This window comes from Triticum dicoccoides, chromosome 6A (assembly GCF_002162155.2).
Source record: "Triticum dicoccoides isolate Atlit2015 ecotype Zavitan chromosome 6A, WEW_v2.0, whole genome shotgun sequence".
NCBI classification, from domain to species: domain Eukaryota; kingdom Viridiplantae; phylum Streptophyta; class Magnoliopsida; order Poales; family Poaceae; genus Triticum; species Triticum dicoccoides.
This window is the reverse complement of record NC_041390.1, coordinates 449,599,424-449,613,958: the sequence shown is the minus strand read 5'-3', so window position 1 is coordinate 449,613,958 and position 14,535 is coordinate 449,599,424. Positions and strand designations below refer to the sequence as shown.

General features: G+C 42.8%; 1 protein-coding gene across 3 annotated transcripts; it reads right to left on the bottom strand.

Annotated features, from left to right (window-relative positions):
* Positions 1 to 250: 250 nt before the first annotated feature.
* On the bottom strand, positions 251 to 14,350 carry LOC119317198 (ADP-ribosylation factor GTPase-activating protein AGD2-like). 3 transcript variants are annotated; one of them, XM_037591621.1, is made up of 15 exons: positions 14,298 to 14,350; positions 13,983 to 14,048; positions 13,863 to 13,910; positions 13,679 to 13,774; positions 13,559 to 13,600; positions 13,232 to 13,447; positions 12,759 to 12,890; positions 11,908 to 12,117; positions 11,635 to 11,721; positions 10,416 to 10,667; positions 9,454 to 9,575; positions 7,868 to 7,958; positions 2,084 to 2,499; positions 1,044 to 1,148; positions 251 to 596 (listed from the first exon to the last, which is right to left on the bottom strand). In XM_037591621.1, the coding sequence occupies exons 1-15, from the start codon at positions 14,310 to 14,312 to the stop codon at positions 593 to 595; spliced, it is 1,902 nt and encodes a 633-aa protein (XP_037447518.1). In that variant the 5' UTR covers positions 14,313 to 14,350; the 3' UTR covers positions 251 to 592. The 3 variants fall into 3 exon arrangements, with proteins under 3 accessions (XP_037447518.1, XP_037447520.1, XP_037447519.1); XM_037591623.1 differs by lacking the exon at positions 14,298 to 14,350 and having other exon boundaries at positions 13,679 to 13,782; positions 13,983 to 14,031; XM_037591622.1 differs by lacking the exon at positions 251 to 596 and having other exon boundaries at positions 1,040 to 1,148.
* Positions 14,351 to 14,535: the final 185 nt, after the last annotated feature.

Genomic DNA, 14,535 nt, shown 5'->3' with positions numbered 1-14,535 from the left:
CTTTTTTGTGAATTAGATGCATATAGACATATTTTAAGTGTGTTTGTCCACTCGTGTATGTAGACTATATTGAAATATCCAAGACATCTTATATTTGTGAACAGAGGGAGAATCTTCTTAGTGGATTTTGTATAGCTAACTTGTGGTGTGAGGCGACAGCGGAACTGCTTAGGTAAGATCATTACGGAGAGGTAGAACCATGATTTTACGCTAGTGCAACTTTTTAACCTTGTGATGCCATTAAGAACAGTAGCGAACAACTGATCACTAAGATTCAGAATACCAAATACAATTGCAAATCAGCACGATGCCGCAAGATAAAACAGGCTTACATTGCCCAAATGTATATATGGTATAGTATGATATGCTTCACAAAAGGGAAATCATACAAACTACTAGCCTATAGTTGTAATACAAAGGAGCGACGCAGTGCAAAGGTCAGATACAATAATCTCCAGTAAGTGTTTTGTCTTGTCTTCCGATGTAAAAGTGTAGAAGATGCTAAAACAGGTGGCACGACGCCTCCTTCAGATACAGACGAGCTTTGCTTGCTACGGCTACAGCGGCACAACCTAGGAGTATTGTTCCACAATCACCTGCACACGTACTTTATTCAAATCCACATGTTTTCCAACCAAGTTGATCACAGTAACTCAATTAGTGGTTCAGTTGATGTAGAAAAATAGCAGATCATTGAGCCCATGGAAGTTGCATGCCATCAATCCTAGCTAATTTCCCATAGAGCACGCTTTTATTAAACAAATATTTATTATGAGCAAACTAGAGGACTAAAATTAATTGCTCGTTTTTTGCCGAATACGGAGAACCCGCTCAGATTAATTTCATAGAGAAATGTTGGTTCAGCGTTTAATCGCTGATGTTTGATCCCATCTTTCCTGAAACATGCACTTTTTACTTCCTAGAGATCATCAAAATATAGAAACTTGGAGAGTTCAGATTGAAGTTCCGGAAACAGTAAAACACCCAAATGGTGTGAGTACTTCTGTAAAAAAATGGCTTTTGAGCCCTACTATCGGTCCTACCTCACAAATAATATGAACAAGTCTTCATCTGTTATTGCTCCAAGCTCCATTCTTCTCTCCAAAGCAGTCAGGCCCCCGCCATCTTTAATTGTTGTTCTTGCACCCCTGTGAAAAAGGGAGCCCAATTAAAACAAAATTACTGAAACAAAATGGACTCAGAATTTATCATTTTCATGGTCTCCAAAGGCAAATGAGAGGATGTTGACAGGACATCATAGTAATAATAAGAAAAAACAAAATAGAATGTGTTCTGCATACTGCTTCCACAATTTGTACTAGTCTGTTGAAATTTATCATATGTGATCTGGAACAGACACCAATTAAAACCACACAAGCAAGTGAAACCACTATACACATCACTGTCGCCTGATCTACTGGAGGCAGAGCGCTATGGTGGCCACTATATTGGTGTGATTGACCATATTGTTGACTGAAGATGGCATATGAAGTCTTTCAACTAAAATGATAAAAACTTTCATGGTTGCTTTTTTACAGTGATCGGTGAACCTGGACACAGGATGATAGAAACTTCAATGATTCCAAGTATTCCCTCTGTAAACTAATACAAGACGTTTTAGATCACTATTTTAGTGATCTAAAATGTCTTATACTCCCTCCGTCCCAAAGTAAGTGTCCCAACTTTGTACTAAAGTTGAGACAGTTATTTTGGGACAAAGGGAGTACTAGTTTACGGAGGTAGTATCTTACAAGACACCAGTCACATTTGTTTTAAATATTTGTTAAAATGATAAAATCTAGCAAACACGTTCTCAAAATCCCCAAAAGAAGTATCATATCTGCGTCTAAATTTCTCAATGCCTAGTTATTATGGTGAATGAAATGAAAAAGACAACCAATCTTTTTTGAGAGAGAAAAGTACGGTCTTCTTGTAAAGAAATCAGTGTACTTCAATGCTGAAACATTATGTATTCAAGTGGAAACATGGAGCTCTTGGCATGAGCAATCATTACATGTCCAAGCACTGAAAATATATTGGAATATAATTAACAGATGACTATACAGCAGGAATGCAACCTTACCTCTTCAGTAGATGCTTGGTAAGGGCATCATTACTCTTTTGGACACAATGGTGCAATGGTGTCCGTCCATGGAAATCCCGCTTATTAATATCCGCGCCCATAAGTAGCAGAAGCTCCACTAGTACAGGATGACCATGTTGACATGCCAAGTGCAATAAGGAGCAGCCTTGCAGACAACCTTCCGGTCTCCCGGAATCCTCTATTTTCTCACAAGAGGCTGGATCAAATAATTTCCTGTCTGTTACTGGTAGAACATGATTAACGTCGTTGTTCAACTCATCGTATGTCATGTTAGGGCTTGCATCAGCCAACACAAGAATGCGATACACTGCTCTCACATCATTTGTCCTTATAGCTTCCAGTATACCAATGGTAATTTGATTGGCGTCTTTGGCAATAAGAAGTTTGTCCACGTACTGCACAGATCATTTATGAGAAAGAATTATGGAATAACGTACAGAAGTTGATCGGTAGAATAGTGAAAACTGCTGGAGGAACAGCAGTATAGTCAATATCATAATTCATACATGAAGCTAAATATTATTAATCCCCAAAAGTCCAAAGTATCTGCAGGGAAATGACAGCATTACTTCATTGGATACAGACTCAACATGAAAGCTTGAAGTTTCTAGTCAGCCATTACATTAATTGTGATGTAATTTGTCGATTTCAACTCAAATATTATAGTCAAACAGCCATTTTGTGGATACTAATTCCAGAAATCTTATGCTAGCACATCAGGCTGCCAGGCTCCTCTAACAATATATTGGATGATTGGCTCACTAAAGCCCAGAAGTTTTACAAACTAAAATAACCGACACTACAGCAGAATAACCACTAGTACAATGTTCATAAACACAGAAAGATTGCCTTTTGGAAACTTCAATCAGCAAATGCCCGACTCGCCATATATTAGCTACTGAGTGTTAGAGTTATATTTATGGTGGCCTTTGGCCTTTTGCATTCTGGCCTTTGGCCTCCTGATAATACCAAGTTGCATATTTCCCTAACATGGTATTAGAGCTCTAGGTATTTTTTCGCACGCGCAACTCGTGCTTCTGATCCATCTCACGCTCGCTGTTGCTCTCGGCGTCGCTCATCCTTCCCTGTGATCCGTCTCGATCCAGTTGCCACTCCCGATCTGCCCCGATTCCTTCTGATCTTGGCTGCTGGACTACTCCCTTCGATCGGCTGCTCCTCTCCCGTGAAGACTTGCTGCGGCCGCGTCAGGATTTGGCCGTCCGTCCTGCAGATCTTCGCCCAACCGCCAGATTCCGTGCGCCAGCCGCCGGATCCTGCTCGCCAGCCGCCGGATCCCTGTTTCCCTGCTGACCCACGCGCGCTCCTCTGTGCCGCCCACCCCGTTGCACCGGCCGCCGTGCTGATCTGCCGCTGCTAACTCCGCCGTTGGCGGCCCAACTTCCCGATCTCCTCAACCTGCAGCTGCCCTTCCGGCCGTGCCCGATCTCTGCCCGCTGCCTTGTTCGCTGGCCGCGCCCGACCTCTGCCCTGCTCCGCCCGCTGCATCGTGCGAGTGGACGCGCGGCCTCTGCCCTGCTCTGCCTGCTGCATCGTGCGCGTGATCGTGCGTTCTTTTTTGAGCCTGCTTGTGCTGCTCTGTTCGGCTGGGCTCAGTTCACGTGGGCTGAGCTGCTTGGTCTAATTGCCTTCTCCCACAAAATAAAAAAATATGTCGTTGCCATCCGGTGTTCCCTATGTTGATCCCGTCTCGCACACGCGCCGTCTCCCGGTCCTTGGTGCTCGTCCACATGTGACGTTGTCCCCTCCGGCTTTTTCAGCAAGGTGTGGTGGGCTCTCTACGTCGACTCCTCCCATGGCTTCCGCGCGCGGCGGTGACCGCTCTACATCGACTCCTCCCGCGGCTTCCGCGCGTGGCGGTGACCACTCTATGTTGACTCTTCCAGCGGCTTCCACGCGCGGGGGTGATCGCTCTACGCGGACACCTCCCGCGGCTTCCGCGCGCGGCGGTGACCGCTCTACACCGACTCCTCCCGCGGATTCCACACGCAGCGGTGATCGCTCTATGTCGACTCCCCCAGTGGCTTCCACATGTGGCTCTATGTCGACTTGCTACTCTCGGTCGACTCTACACGCCACTTCCACGGGTGGTGGCGACTGCTCACCATCAGCAGGTGTTTCTACCTCGACCTCCTCTGTTGTGTCCTTATCTGCGCGTGAGATTGCGCAGCTGCGACGCCTGCTTGTTGCTTGGGATTCTTCACCGACAGGTTCTGCAGTTCCCGTGACCAACTCTTCTGGCATTGAGAAACCACCTTCTACTTATTCATGTTCTTACGGCTGATGGCACTCCCCTCCCTGTAGCTAGTCGATGCACTCTTAGCACTTCTTCATTTCATGTTCCCTCTGTCGCTCATGTTCCTCGACTTACCATGCAGCTCATATCTAGAGGTCAGATTGTTGACTCTAGTTGTAGGGTCACTCTCGACTTTGATCCGTGTTCTGTACAGGATCGTCGCACAGGCGCTCTGCTTGGTGCTGGCCCTCAACGCCCTGATGGTCTCTGGGAGCTTGATTGGCTTCGTCTTCCCTCCACTGCCACCGGCGCCAATGTCGCAGCCCCTGTTGCTGCATCTACTAGTTCTTTTCAACAGTGGCATCATCGTCTTGGCCATCTGTGTGGTTCTCGTCTCTCGTCTTTGGTTCATCGCGGTGTTCTAGGGTCTGTCTCCGGTAACGCTTTGTTGGATTATCTGGGTTGTAGGCTCGGTAAGCAGATTCAGCTACCCTATCCTCACAGTGAGTCGGTGTCCAAGCGCCCTTTTGATCTCATTAACTCCGATGTTTGGGGTCCGGCTCCCTTCGCTTCGAAAGGGGGTCATCGCTACTATATTATCTTTATAAATGATTTTTCTTGGTACACTTGGATTTATTTCATGTCATCTCGTAGTGAGGTCTTATCTATATACAAAAAATTTGCTGCAATGGTTCATACACAGCTTTTCGCTCCTATTCATGTTTTTCGCGCAGATTCAGCTCGTGAGTATATCTCCCATGCACTGCGAGATTTCCTTGCTGAGCAGGGTACTCTTACTCAGTTCTCTTTCCCTGGTGCTCATACTCAAAATGGTGTGGCTGAGCGCAAGCATCGTCACCTTCTTGAGACGGTGCGTGCAATGATGATCGCCGCCTCTTCCGCCTCACTTCTGGGCTGAGGCTATTACCACTTCCACCTATCTCATCCATATTCAGCCATCTGCTGCTCTACATGGTGGTATTCCTCTCGAGCGTCTTTCTGGTCGTTCTCCTGATTATTCGGCGCTTCATTTGTTTGGTTGGGTTTGCTATGCTTTGCTTGCCCCTCGTGAACGCACCAAACTGACCGCTCGGTCTATTGAGTGTGTCTTTCTTGGATATAGTGATGAGCATAAGGGCTATCGGTGTTGGGATCCTATCGGTCGTCGAATGCTTATTTCCTGGGATGTGGCCTTTGATGAGTCTCGTCCATGGTTTTTGAGTCGCTGATTAGTCGCTGTATAGTCGCCGACTAATCGCCAAGTCGTTTTCCAAAAATCAGGACGACTCGCGACTATACAGCGACTTTCGTCGACTATACGCCGAGCCGCAGGGCTCGCGGCAACTCGCCAAGTCGCGACTCAAAAACCTTGGTCTCGTCCCTTCTACCCGCGTCCATCCTCTCCTACCTTTTCCACGGAGGACATCTCTTTTCTTACTCCTCGCCCATTATTCCTACTCCTCGTCCCGCTGTTGCAGATCGGACGCCATCCTCTTCTATGGGTTCTTCTTCGCCCTCCTCGCATGACTCTCCACCTTCATCATCGACACCTTTCACTTCTCCACCTTCATCACTAATACCTTCCACTTCTCCACCTTCATCACTGATACATTCCCCGTCTCCACCTCCAGTGGTTCCACCTCTTCCCTCCTTTCCTTTTCATTATACTCGTCGTCCACGTGTTGTGGGTGAGTCTATTTCTGGTGCGTCTTCCTCCTCTCAGTCTGACTTATGGTCTTCGCTCTTGGCCTTGTCCCCCCCTCCCCTAACCGATATTCTCCTTCTCACTATGGTCTTTCGACCGTCCTTGAGCCGACTTCTTATCGAGATGTTGTCGTTCATCCTGAATGGCAGCTTGCGATGGCAGAGGAGATTGCCGCCCTTGAGCGCACTGGCACGTGGGATCTGGTTTCTCTTCCTCCCCGTGTTCGTCCCATCACTTTTAAGTGGGTCTATAAGATTAAGACTCGCTCTGATGGTTCTCTTTAGCGTTATAAAGCTCATCTTGTGGCTCGTGGTTTTCAGCAGGAGCATGGTCGTGATTACGATTAGATTTTTGCTCCTGTGACCCATATGACCACTGTTCGCACACTTCTCGCCGTGGCCTCTGTTCGCCATTGGTCTGTCTCAGCTTGATGTGAAGAATGCCTTTCTAAATGGTGAGTTGCGTGAGGAAGTTTATATGCAACCACCACCTGGGTATTCAGTTCTTGATGGCATGGTTTGTCGTCTTCGTCGCTCTCTCTATGGCCTTAAGCAAGCCCCCCTGCTTGGTTTGAGCGCTTCGCCTCTGTGGTGACTGCCGCTGGTTTTTCGCCCAGTGTTCATGATCCAGCGTTGTTTGTCCACCCTTCTCCTCGTGGTAGGACTCTTCTTCTATATGTTGATGACATGATCATCACTGGTGATGACTCTGAGTACATTGCCTTTGTCAAGGCACGTCTTAGTGAGCAGTTTCGTATGTCGGATCTTGGTCCTTTTTGCTACTTTCTTGGGATTGAGGTTTCTTCTACCTCTGATGGCTTCTTTATTTCCCAAGAAAAGTATATCCAAGATCTTCTCACTCATGCGGCTCTTAGTGATGAGCGCACCGCTGATACTCCTATGGAGCTCAATGTTCACCTTCGTGCTTCTGATGGTGAGCCCTTGTCTGATCTGACACGTTATCGTCATCTTGTTGGGAGTCTTGTCTATCTCGCTGTCACTCGTCCGGATATCTCCTATCCTGCCCATAGAATAGTCAGTTTGTTTCTGCTCCCACTTTGGTTCACTATAGTCATCTTCTTTGTGTTCTACGATATCTTCGTGGCACGATCTCTCATCGTCTCTTCTTTCCCAGTTCTAGCTCGCTACAGCTCCAAGCCTATTCGGATGCTACATGGGCTAGTGATCCCTCGGATCGCCGTTCACTATCTGCTTACTATGTTTTTCTTGGTGGTTCTCTCATTGCCTGGAAGACAAAGAAACAGACTACAGTTTTCCGTTTGAGTGCAGAGGCTGAGTTGCGAGCTATGGCTTGACGGCAGAGGTGACTTGGTTACGATGGTCGCTTGAGGATTTTGGTGTTTCTGTTACTACACCTACTACCCTCTTGTCAGACAGTACAGGTGCTATCAGTATTGCGCAGGATCCTGTGAAGCATGAGCTTACCAAGCATTATTGGGGTTGATGCTTTCTTTGTGCGCGCTGTTGTTCAGGATCATTATTGCTCTTCAGTATGTGCCTTCCGAATTGCAGTTGGCGGACTTATTCACGAAGGCCCAGAATAGAGTGCAACATGGTTTTTACCTCTCCAAACTCAGTGTTGTGGATCCACCATGAGTTTGAGGGGGGGTGTTAAGAGTTATATTTATGGTGGCCTTTGGCCTTTTGCATTCTGGCCTTTGGCCTCCCACTTGTACATGTATATATGATGGCTTTAGCCTCCTGATAATACCAAGTTGCATATTTTCCTAACACTGAGAACGTGCTACTAGGCTTAGTCGCACAGACAGCACAGAAGAGCTTACCTTTGATTGTATGAACCTTTCCTTTATTGAGAATGCATCAGTAGGTTTAGGCTTTTCCATGAACAGGATAGCGCTATTTGACTCATCCATTCTGCATGGAATTAAATAATATTACACAATAAGTCACTGTCGAGAAATTAATTAGATAGGAGACAAGAGCAAAGTTTGCCCCGTATGTGGTAGTCCATTTGAAATCTCTAAAAAGACAAATATTTAGGAATGGAGGGAGTACTAAATACTCGTAGTGTCATTATGGAAGTTAATTGCGCTGCTACGGGAGTTAATTGCTCATGCATTGCTAAGAAGCTTATTTTTAAGGCCCCTCTTCAAGCCTCTTTACTTGCTTGGCTAGACTCCCTTCAATAAGTGTGGCCATTTTGGGCTTGTAATCTAGTGTACATATGGGCTAATTGCTCATGTAACCCTGTTAATATGTCTCCCTTTATTTATAAAAAATATACATAGGAGTTACTCTACTGTTTTACTGTAGAAAACGTTTTATTTTTACTGCATGAATTGTTTAAACGGTTGTATCATCATAGTACCTAGTCTTTTGCAATTGAAAAATATATCAAAATATACATAAATGTTATCAACCATGATACATCTGTGTACTATATATAATGTATAATAATTGTGGCAATTAAGTTCTTGGCAACGTAAGGTAGTCTCTGAGGGTGAAGACCGCCACCAACTCCGATCTTTATAAGAGTATAAATATATGGTCAATGCGGTATCAAATTGAAAGATTATCTTCTGGCTACTTGGTAGAAGATAAGAATAATAAAGTCAATAAGACTAGACTCAAACCCACAGATGAGGACCCGAAGTAATATCATTGCCCTAGTAAATAAGTATTATTAGCATTAGCATTTACAAAGTAGAAAGCACCTTCGCTTCCACTATCCCCATCTTATCCCTCCTCCACACACACACCCAGATCTGGTTGGTGGCCACACCACGCCTGCTTCGCAAAGCACCAGCATCTCTGGAACTCTACCCCACTGTTGGCCTCGATCAACAAGAACACAACTGATCCCTCAAATCAATGGCTTTTCGCTCACCCAATGAGAGGGAGATGGCATATCAGAGTGTGTAGTGGAGTATTGACGGAGTATCAGCAAGTATCTTTTCTTTGCCAAAAGAAAACTATTCCTATAACTATGTTTTCGAAAAGAATTATTCCAATACTTCTCTATACATATCAGGGTGTATCAGTACTGGATACGTATCAGGAAGCTGACACCGCGACTCCCCAACATATCAGGGTAACCTAGCTAATTCATTGAGCACCCTGTCACATAATGAATTTCAGTACACACTGAAAATTGATTGGAAATTCAATCCTAAGTTCACTCTATAAATAAACGAATTCCAGACTTCCAGAGAGCTCAAATAATTGTAAACGGTACATGTATAAGTACAAACAATCTGTACAGGTACACATGATCCGTTTAGCCCAAATTTGTTAACAGTCATCTCCCACAGCTTATCGATGTTTAGAAGAGGGAGTAGCTAGGACGAGAAATGTTTAAAACTTGAGTAGAAGAACTAGTTAACACGATACGTATATTGCTTGAACATACCCTTGATCTTCTTTTGGAAGCAAAGCTTCCCAAATGGAATTATTGTAATCATTTCCAAGTGCACGAAACAAATCAATAATTACTGGCTCCCATATTTTCACATCCAATCTCAAGGATCGAACCTACATCAAATAAGAACATCAGCTGCACTGTTGAAATAGTGACCTTGATATGGTATAATGTCTAAATCAAAAGACTATTAAAACCCTATATATCACAAGCCCGCAAAATATCATATACAGCAAAGATTGGCGTATTCACATAGTTATGAACATCTTATACTCATTAACAAATACTCCCTCTGTTCCACATTACTTGAAGTTCTAGTTTTGTCCTAAGTCAAACTATATTAAGTTTGACCGAGTATACAGAAATATATGCTAATATCTACAATATATAATATACATGGTATGAAAACATATTCCTAAGTCGGAGTTGGACTAAGTGGTAAGTACAATTCATTATTACGTCAGTACCAGCAAAGGGAAATATAATAGCTACATGTATTACAACAAGGTATGTGAACCTTTTCTGGCAAAGACATGGCAGTTTCAGAATTCGAAATTGGACTGCAACTGCGGGAAGGTAATGTCGATTGAGAAGACAGATCAATCGAGGAAAAAAGGACAGATCTTCTGGTGAACCAAAAGAATCTAGATCCTTCAGTTCATAAAGATACTTTGACAGGATACCAAGTACTAACATTGCAGAAAAAGGCAGCCCATAGTTCGCATTGAGTTCTGTCAACCATCTTCAATAGTGATCGGCGGCAGTGGACAGTATTACGCTGCTATTTTACAGCTTTACGCTAGTGCTATCACTAAGTTAATAACTCCAATCATTTCAAGTACAAAATCTTTCTGGGGATGACAGGGCCAACCCAATGTATACTGATCAAGTTGTAACGTAAATAAGGTGCCAAAAAAAGTAAATGTGCTAAAAATAAAGATTGGATATTGCACCTTTGAAATATGGACTCCAAGATTCCTGTGAGCCCCTGAGCACTCGATGCAAATAAGAATACCCAAGTTTAGAGATGCCCAATCAGGATCTGGAGAACGACATTCTGCACAACTGTCGTTTCCAGGGATATTCCTGAGATGGTTTATTGCATCACTGTGTGCTTCTGAACTTTTGCTCTCTTCAAGAGATGCAGCAGAATCAAGAGAACTTGCAGAACCATGACTTTCTGCTGCTAGATTCCCATATGGCGGCTGAAATAAGATGAAATCAGGATAAAATCAGTATAGTACTAACTTGAAGATAGCGAACTACATAAAACCACTACACTTGGGACAGCCTTCAAACATAACCACCACTTTTGGAACCAGGAGCCGATGCGATGCCAGCAATGCATGGGAACCCCACAGATGGCTAAAATGAGACCAGGAGTCGATGTGATGTCAGTCATGCACAGGAGCAAGGCTACAACTGTTGAATCACTAAACTGAAAGAGAGAGATTGTGTATGGGAATCGTCCTAATACACACCAGAGAAGGAGATCATGGTGTGGATGCCACGGTCAGAGTTTGGAATGAGAAGGCAAATTCCAACGATGGAGACAGGCTTCAAATTTGGCTGATGTCACTTCCTCTTGGTTTTGTGGTGGAGCTCCTGTGTTATGTGGAGTGGCTCAGCATGGCCGGAATGCCAGTGATGATGGCGCTCACTCAAGAGAGGGCAGAGGCTCAGAAGCGGGATGGAGAAGAGGCTGGGAAGAAGATGAGAGCTAACAAGTTGGCCCCACATCCACCTCAACATAGCGTTTTCGTAAGCTAAGCCACGTCAGCTCTTACATGCAGGCCCAGCATGCCGGATTTGCTCTCGAAACCACTGAACCCGATCATCAGTGTAAGTTTTCACTTCCTGCCCCAGAAGTAGTGCTTTTAGCAAATTTTCCCAAAAGTGGTGGTTATGTTTGAAGGCTGCCCCACATGTGGTGGTTTTATGTAATATATACTCACTTGAAGAGGAACTGTTTTTCGCATGTATGCAATTGCACTAAAATGGAGCCAATCTTAAGGCAGGTCAAGCACTAGTAAAATGATTATGAAAAGCAAATGCTGCAATAAGATATCTGAAGTTTGCTACCAAACAGTTAAGCAGGTTTTTTAGATAGATTTTGATACAGCTAACCAAGTGTTTCTGTAGAATGCAACAAAAGAGAAGACCGGAGCAAACCTGATGCGAAAATGGTGAATTCAGCAGTGATGCAATAACTCCTGTTATTTTTTCGATCCAGTCCTTTTGGTCAGCCTCTGTCTCCGCCTGCCATCAACAAAGCGAAAATTGGATCTCAGGAAACATATGGCATCACTTCTCGAAAAATGAATATCATAAGTTCATAACAATGTGTTTTTCTTCTGACATCTCAAAACACTGTTTTTCTTCAAACCCTAAAATTTGTGCTATATACAGAACGCTCAACGTTTAAGGGGTAACAGTTACAATTACCTGTAAAGTGTATGCCTTCATGGGAGTGATTACTCTGAAGCAAAATCTTAAATCATTTTCTTCAGCATCCATCTTAATTGTTGAAGTTCTGAGATTAATTGTACGACATGAAAGAGAATCATCCCCCTGAGATGAAGCTTTTGGATTTAAGAATCTGAAGCGACTAAATACACCAGTCGGTTCAGCAGTTTGCTGTGATGCCACTCCTTGCTTCCAAAGAACAAAACAAGGTAAGTATACAATAAATAACAAATAACAGCTGCTTATGGTGAATTATATAACACATTTACGGCATAACTTCTCAAACGCCGCACTTAAACAATCTATCATATCCCCACTCTAATCACCAATTGCGCAGAAACTTTGTAGAGCACAAATTACACTGTAGTGACATAGCCCTTAGAAAATTAATCCACTTTTTTTTAGCCAAAAGACAGTGGGGAAGATCCCCGCTGTAACTCATTTTTAAAATTAATCCACTTGATGGGGAAAATGTGCATCAGTCTGATACCTTCCACACAGAGAATGATTAATCACCAACCTTCCACACAGAGAATGATTAATCACCAAACATAAACAATACTAGATCATATTCTAATTGAAAGAGGAAAATGGCACAGTAAGTAAGAGTCATAAAAACCATGATCAAGGATTAGATACTAGAAAACATAATGTTTATCACAAATATAGCTGATTTACAACGAAAAAATCAATTATAACTATGAATAAGACGAAACATATATTTCTACAAAACATAAGTTTACCAACTCACGCAAGCAAAAGGTGAGAGCTCAGGATACTTAGTGTGCCAAGTTTTAAATAGACAGCCATGATCAAATTGCTAACCATACCGATTGTTTATTTCCCTTGTTCCCGTAGTAGTACAGAGTCCCATGGCTGTCAAGAACAAAATACCTCCTCTTCCATTCTCCTCGTAGATTTTCAGAACGCTTAAAGAGATAACCTTGTTTAATTATTTCAACCTGGTAAAAGAAAAATATTCAGGAAAAGCAACAGACTCCAGAAAATAATTACAAATGGAAAATATAATGAACATGTAGCTGATTTAATTATAATAAGAGGATAAAAGAAGAGTAGAGTACTAGATTTTGAGCCAAACAGTCATTATGTGGGGAACAGGTGCCTAAACAAATCAAGCACCAGTAGAAAAAAAAAAGTTCATCGGCACTAGGCATGTGTATTATCTCTGGGCTAAATGTTCTCTCCAAACCATTATGTGGGGAAGCAATGCAGCATCCATATAATTTCTAGTATTTTAGCCTATTATTTATGATTCTTTACTCGACAATGGATAATTAACTACCTGGCCATTGGCAGTTGACTGCATTAAGGCTTCAATCTTTTTATAGGATTGAAGACCAACAACATGTATGCCATCACCACTCGTAGATGTGTTTACATTACTAGCCATTCTCAAGTTTGCTATTTCTTCTTGAGTTCTGAACTCTTGAATTCTCTTTGCAAGTTTATCTTGCTCATTCATAGCCATTTCTTTTGATTGCTGCGCATATGTTAGAACCTGCATTAAGACATTGCAGTTAGCAAATTCATCGATAAGTTATGGTCAACGCATTCCTGGTTATCATAATTATCAGTTAAAACCAATATGCCAAAGGAGTGATTATTAAACCTGGTGAATGAACGGTTCCATTTGGCTCAGTAGCTCGAATCCCTAGAACAAAGAAAAAAAAATCAAGGTCTCAACCAACAATACAACAAAGATCGCTTAAACTGTCGAGAGTATCCATGCCTGCTTAAAATATCTTAGATGGGCATCCATCACCGCGCTTATTGATTCCAAGAACTCGTACTTCTTCTTTGCTTCAATGTTTGCAAGGGCATGAACCTGAATTCCTTACATTGCAGGAGAATCATTGGCATGGTTACATAATATACATAACAATGCTATATGAAGAAAAAATGGTGATACATACTAAGTTAAAGCGGGATCTCTCGAAAGCTGACTTGCCATTGTGTAGATCCTGTAAAACGGGATTAGGAAGGTAGCGTGCACACTAAATTACATCCACTACGGAAAAGTTGTCACAGTTTACCTCCTCAAGTCCGGTCACTACTTCTGCTCTAGTCCCTTTCCGCACTGACACAAATTTTTCACGGGCCTGAGAAGCAAGATAGCAATAGGAAGAAATATTAAAAAATATATTCAAACCACATGGTATTCAGAAAAAGGTCAGATAATTCATTTATTCATGGTGCACCACAGGGCAACATGAAGAAATAAACAACAAAAATAGATAATGACATACTCCCTCCGATCTGAATTAATGGACGCATCCTCTATACAACATTGTATAGAGGTTGCGTCAATTAATTCGGATCGGAGGTATTAGTAGAAGTTAAGACATTACCTGATCATAGCTCATTGTAGCCCTATCCAAACGCTGTCGACAATCCTATATATTGGGCCAAATGTTAGCGCAATAGTAACAAACCAATGTGTTAAAATTCTCCACATCGAAATCAAGACAGTAGGGCAAGTGTAGTTAAGAGAACATCAATTATAAGTGTGGAATTAATTTTAAGACCATCTCAGTTTACTTAATTAAGTTTGAGCCCAACAAGCATAAAACTTGTTAAGACATGTGT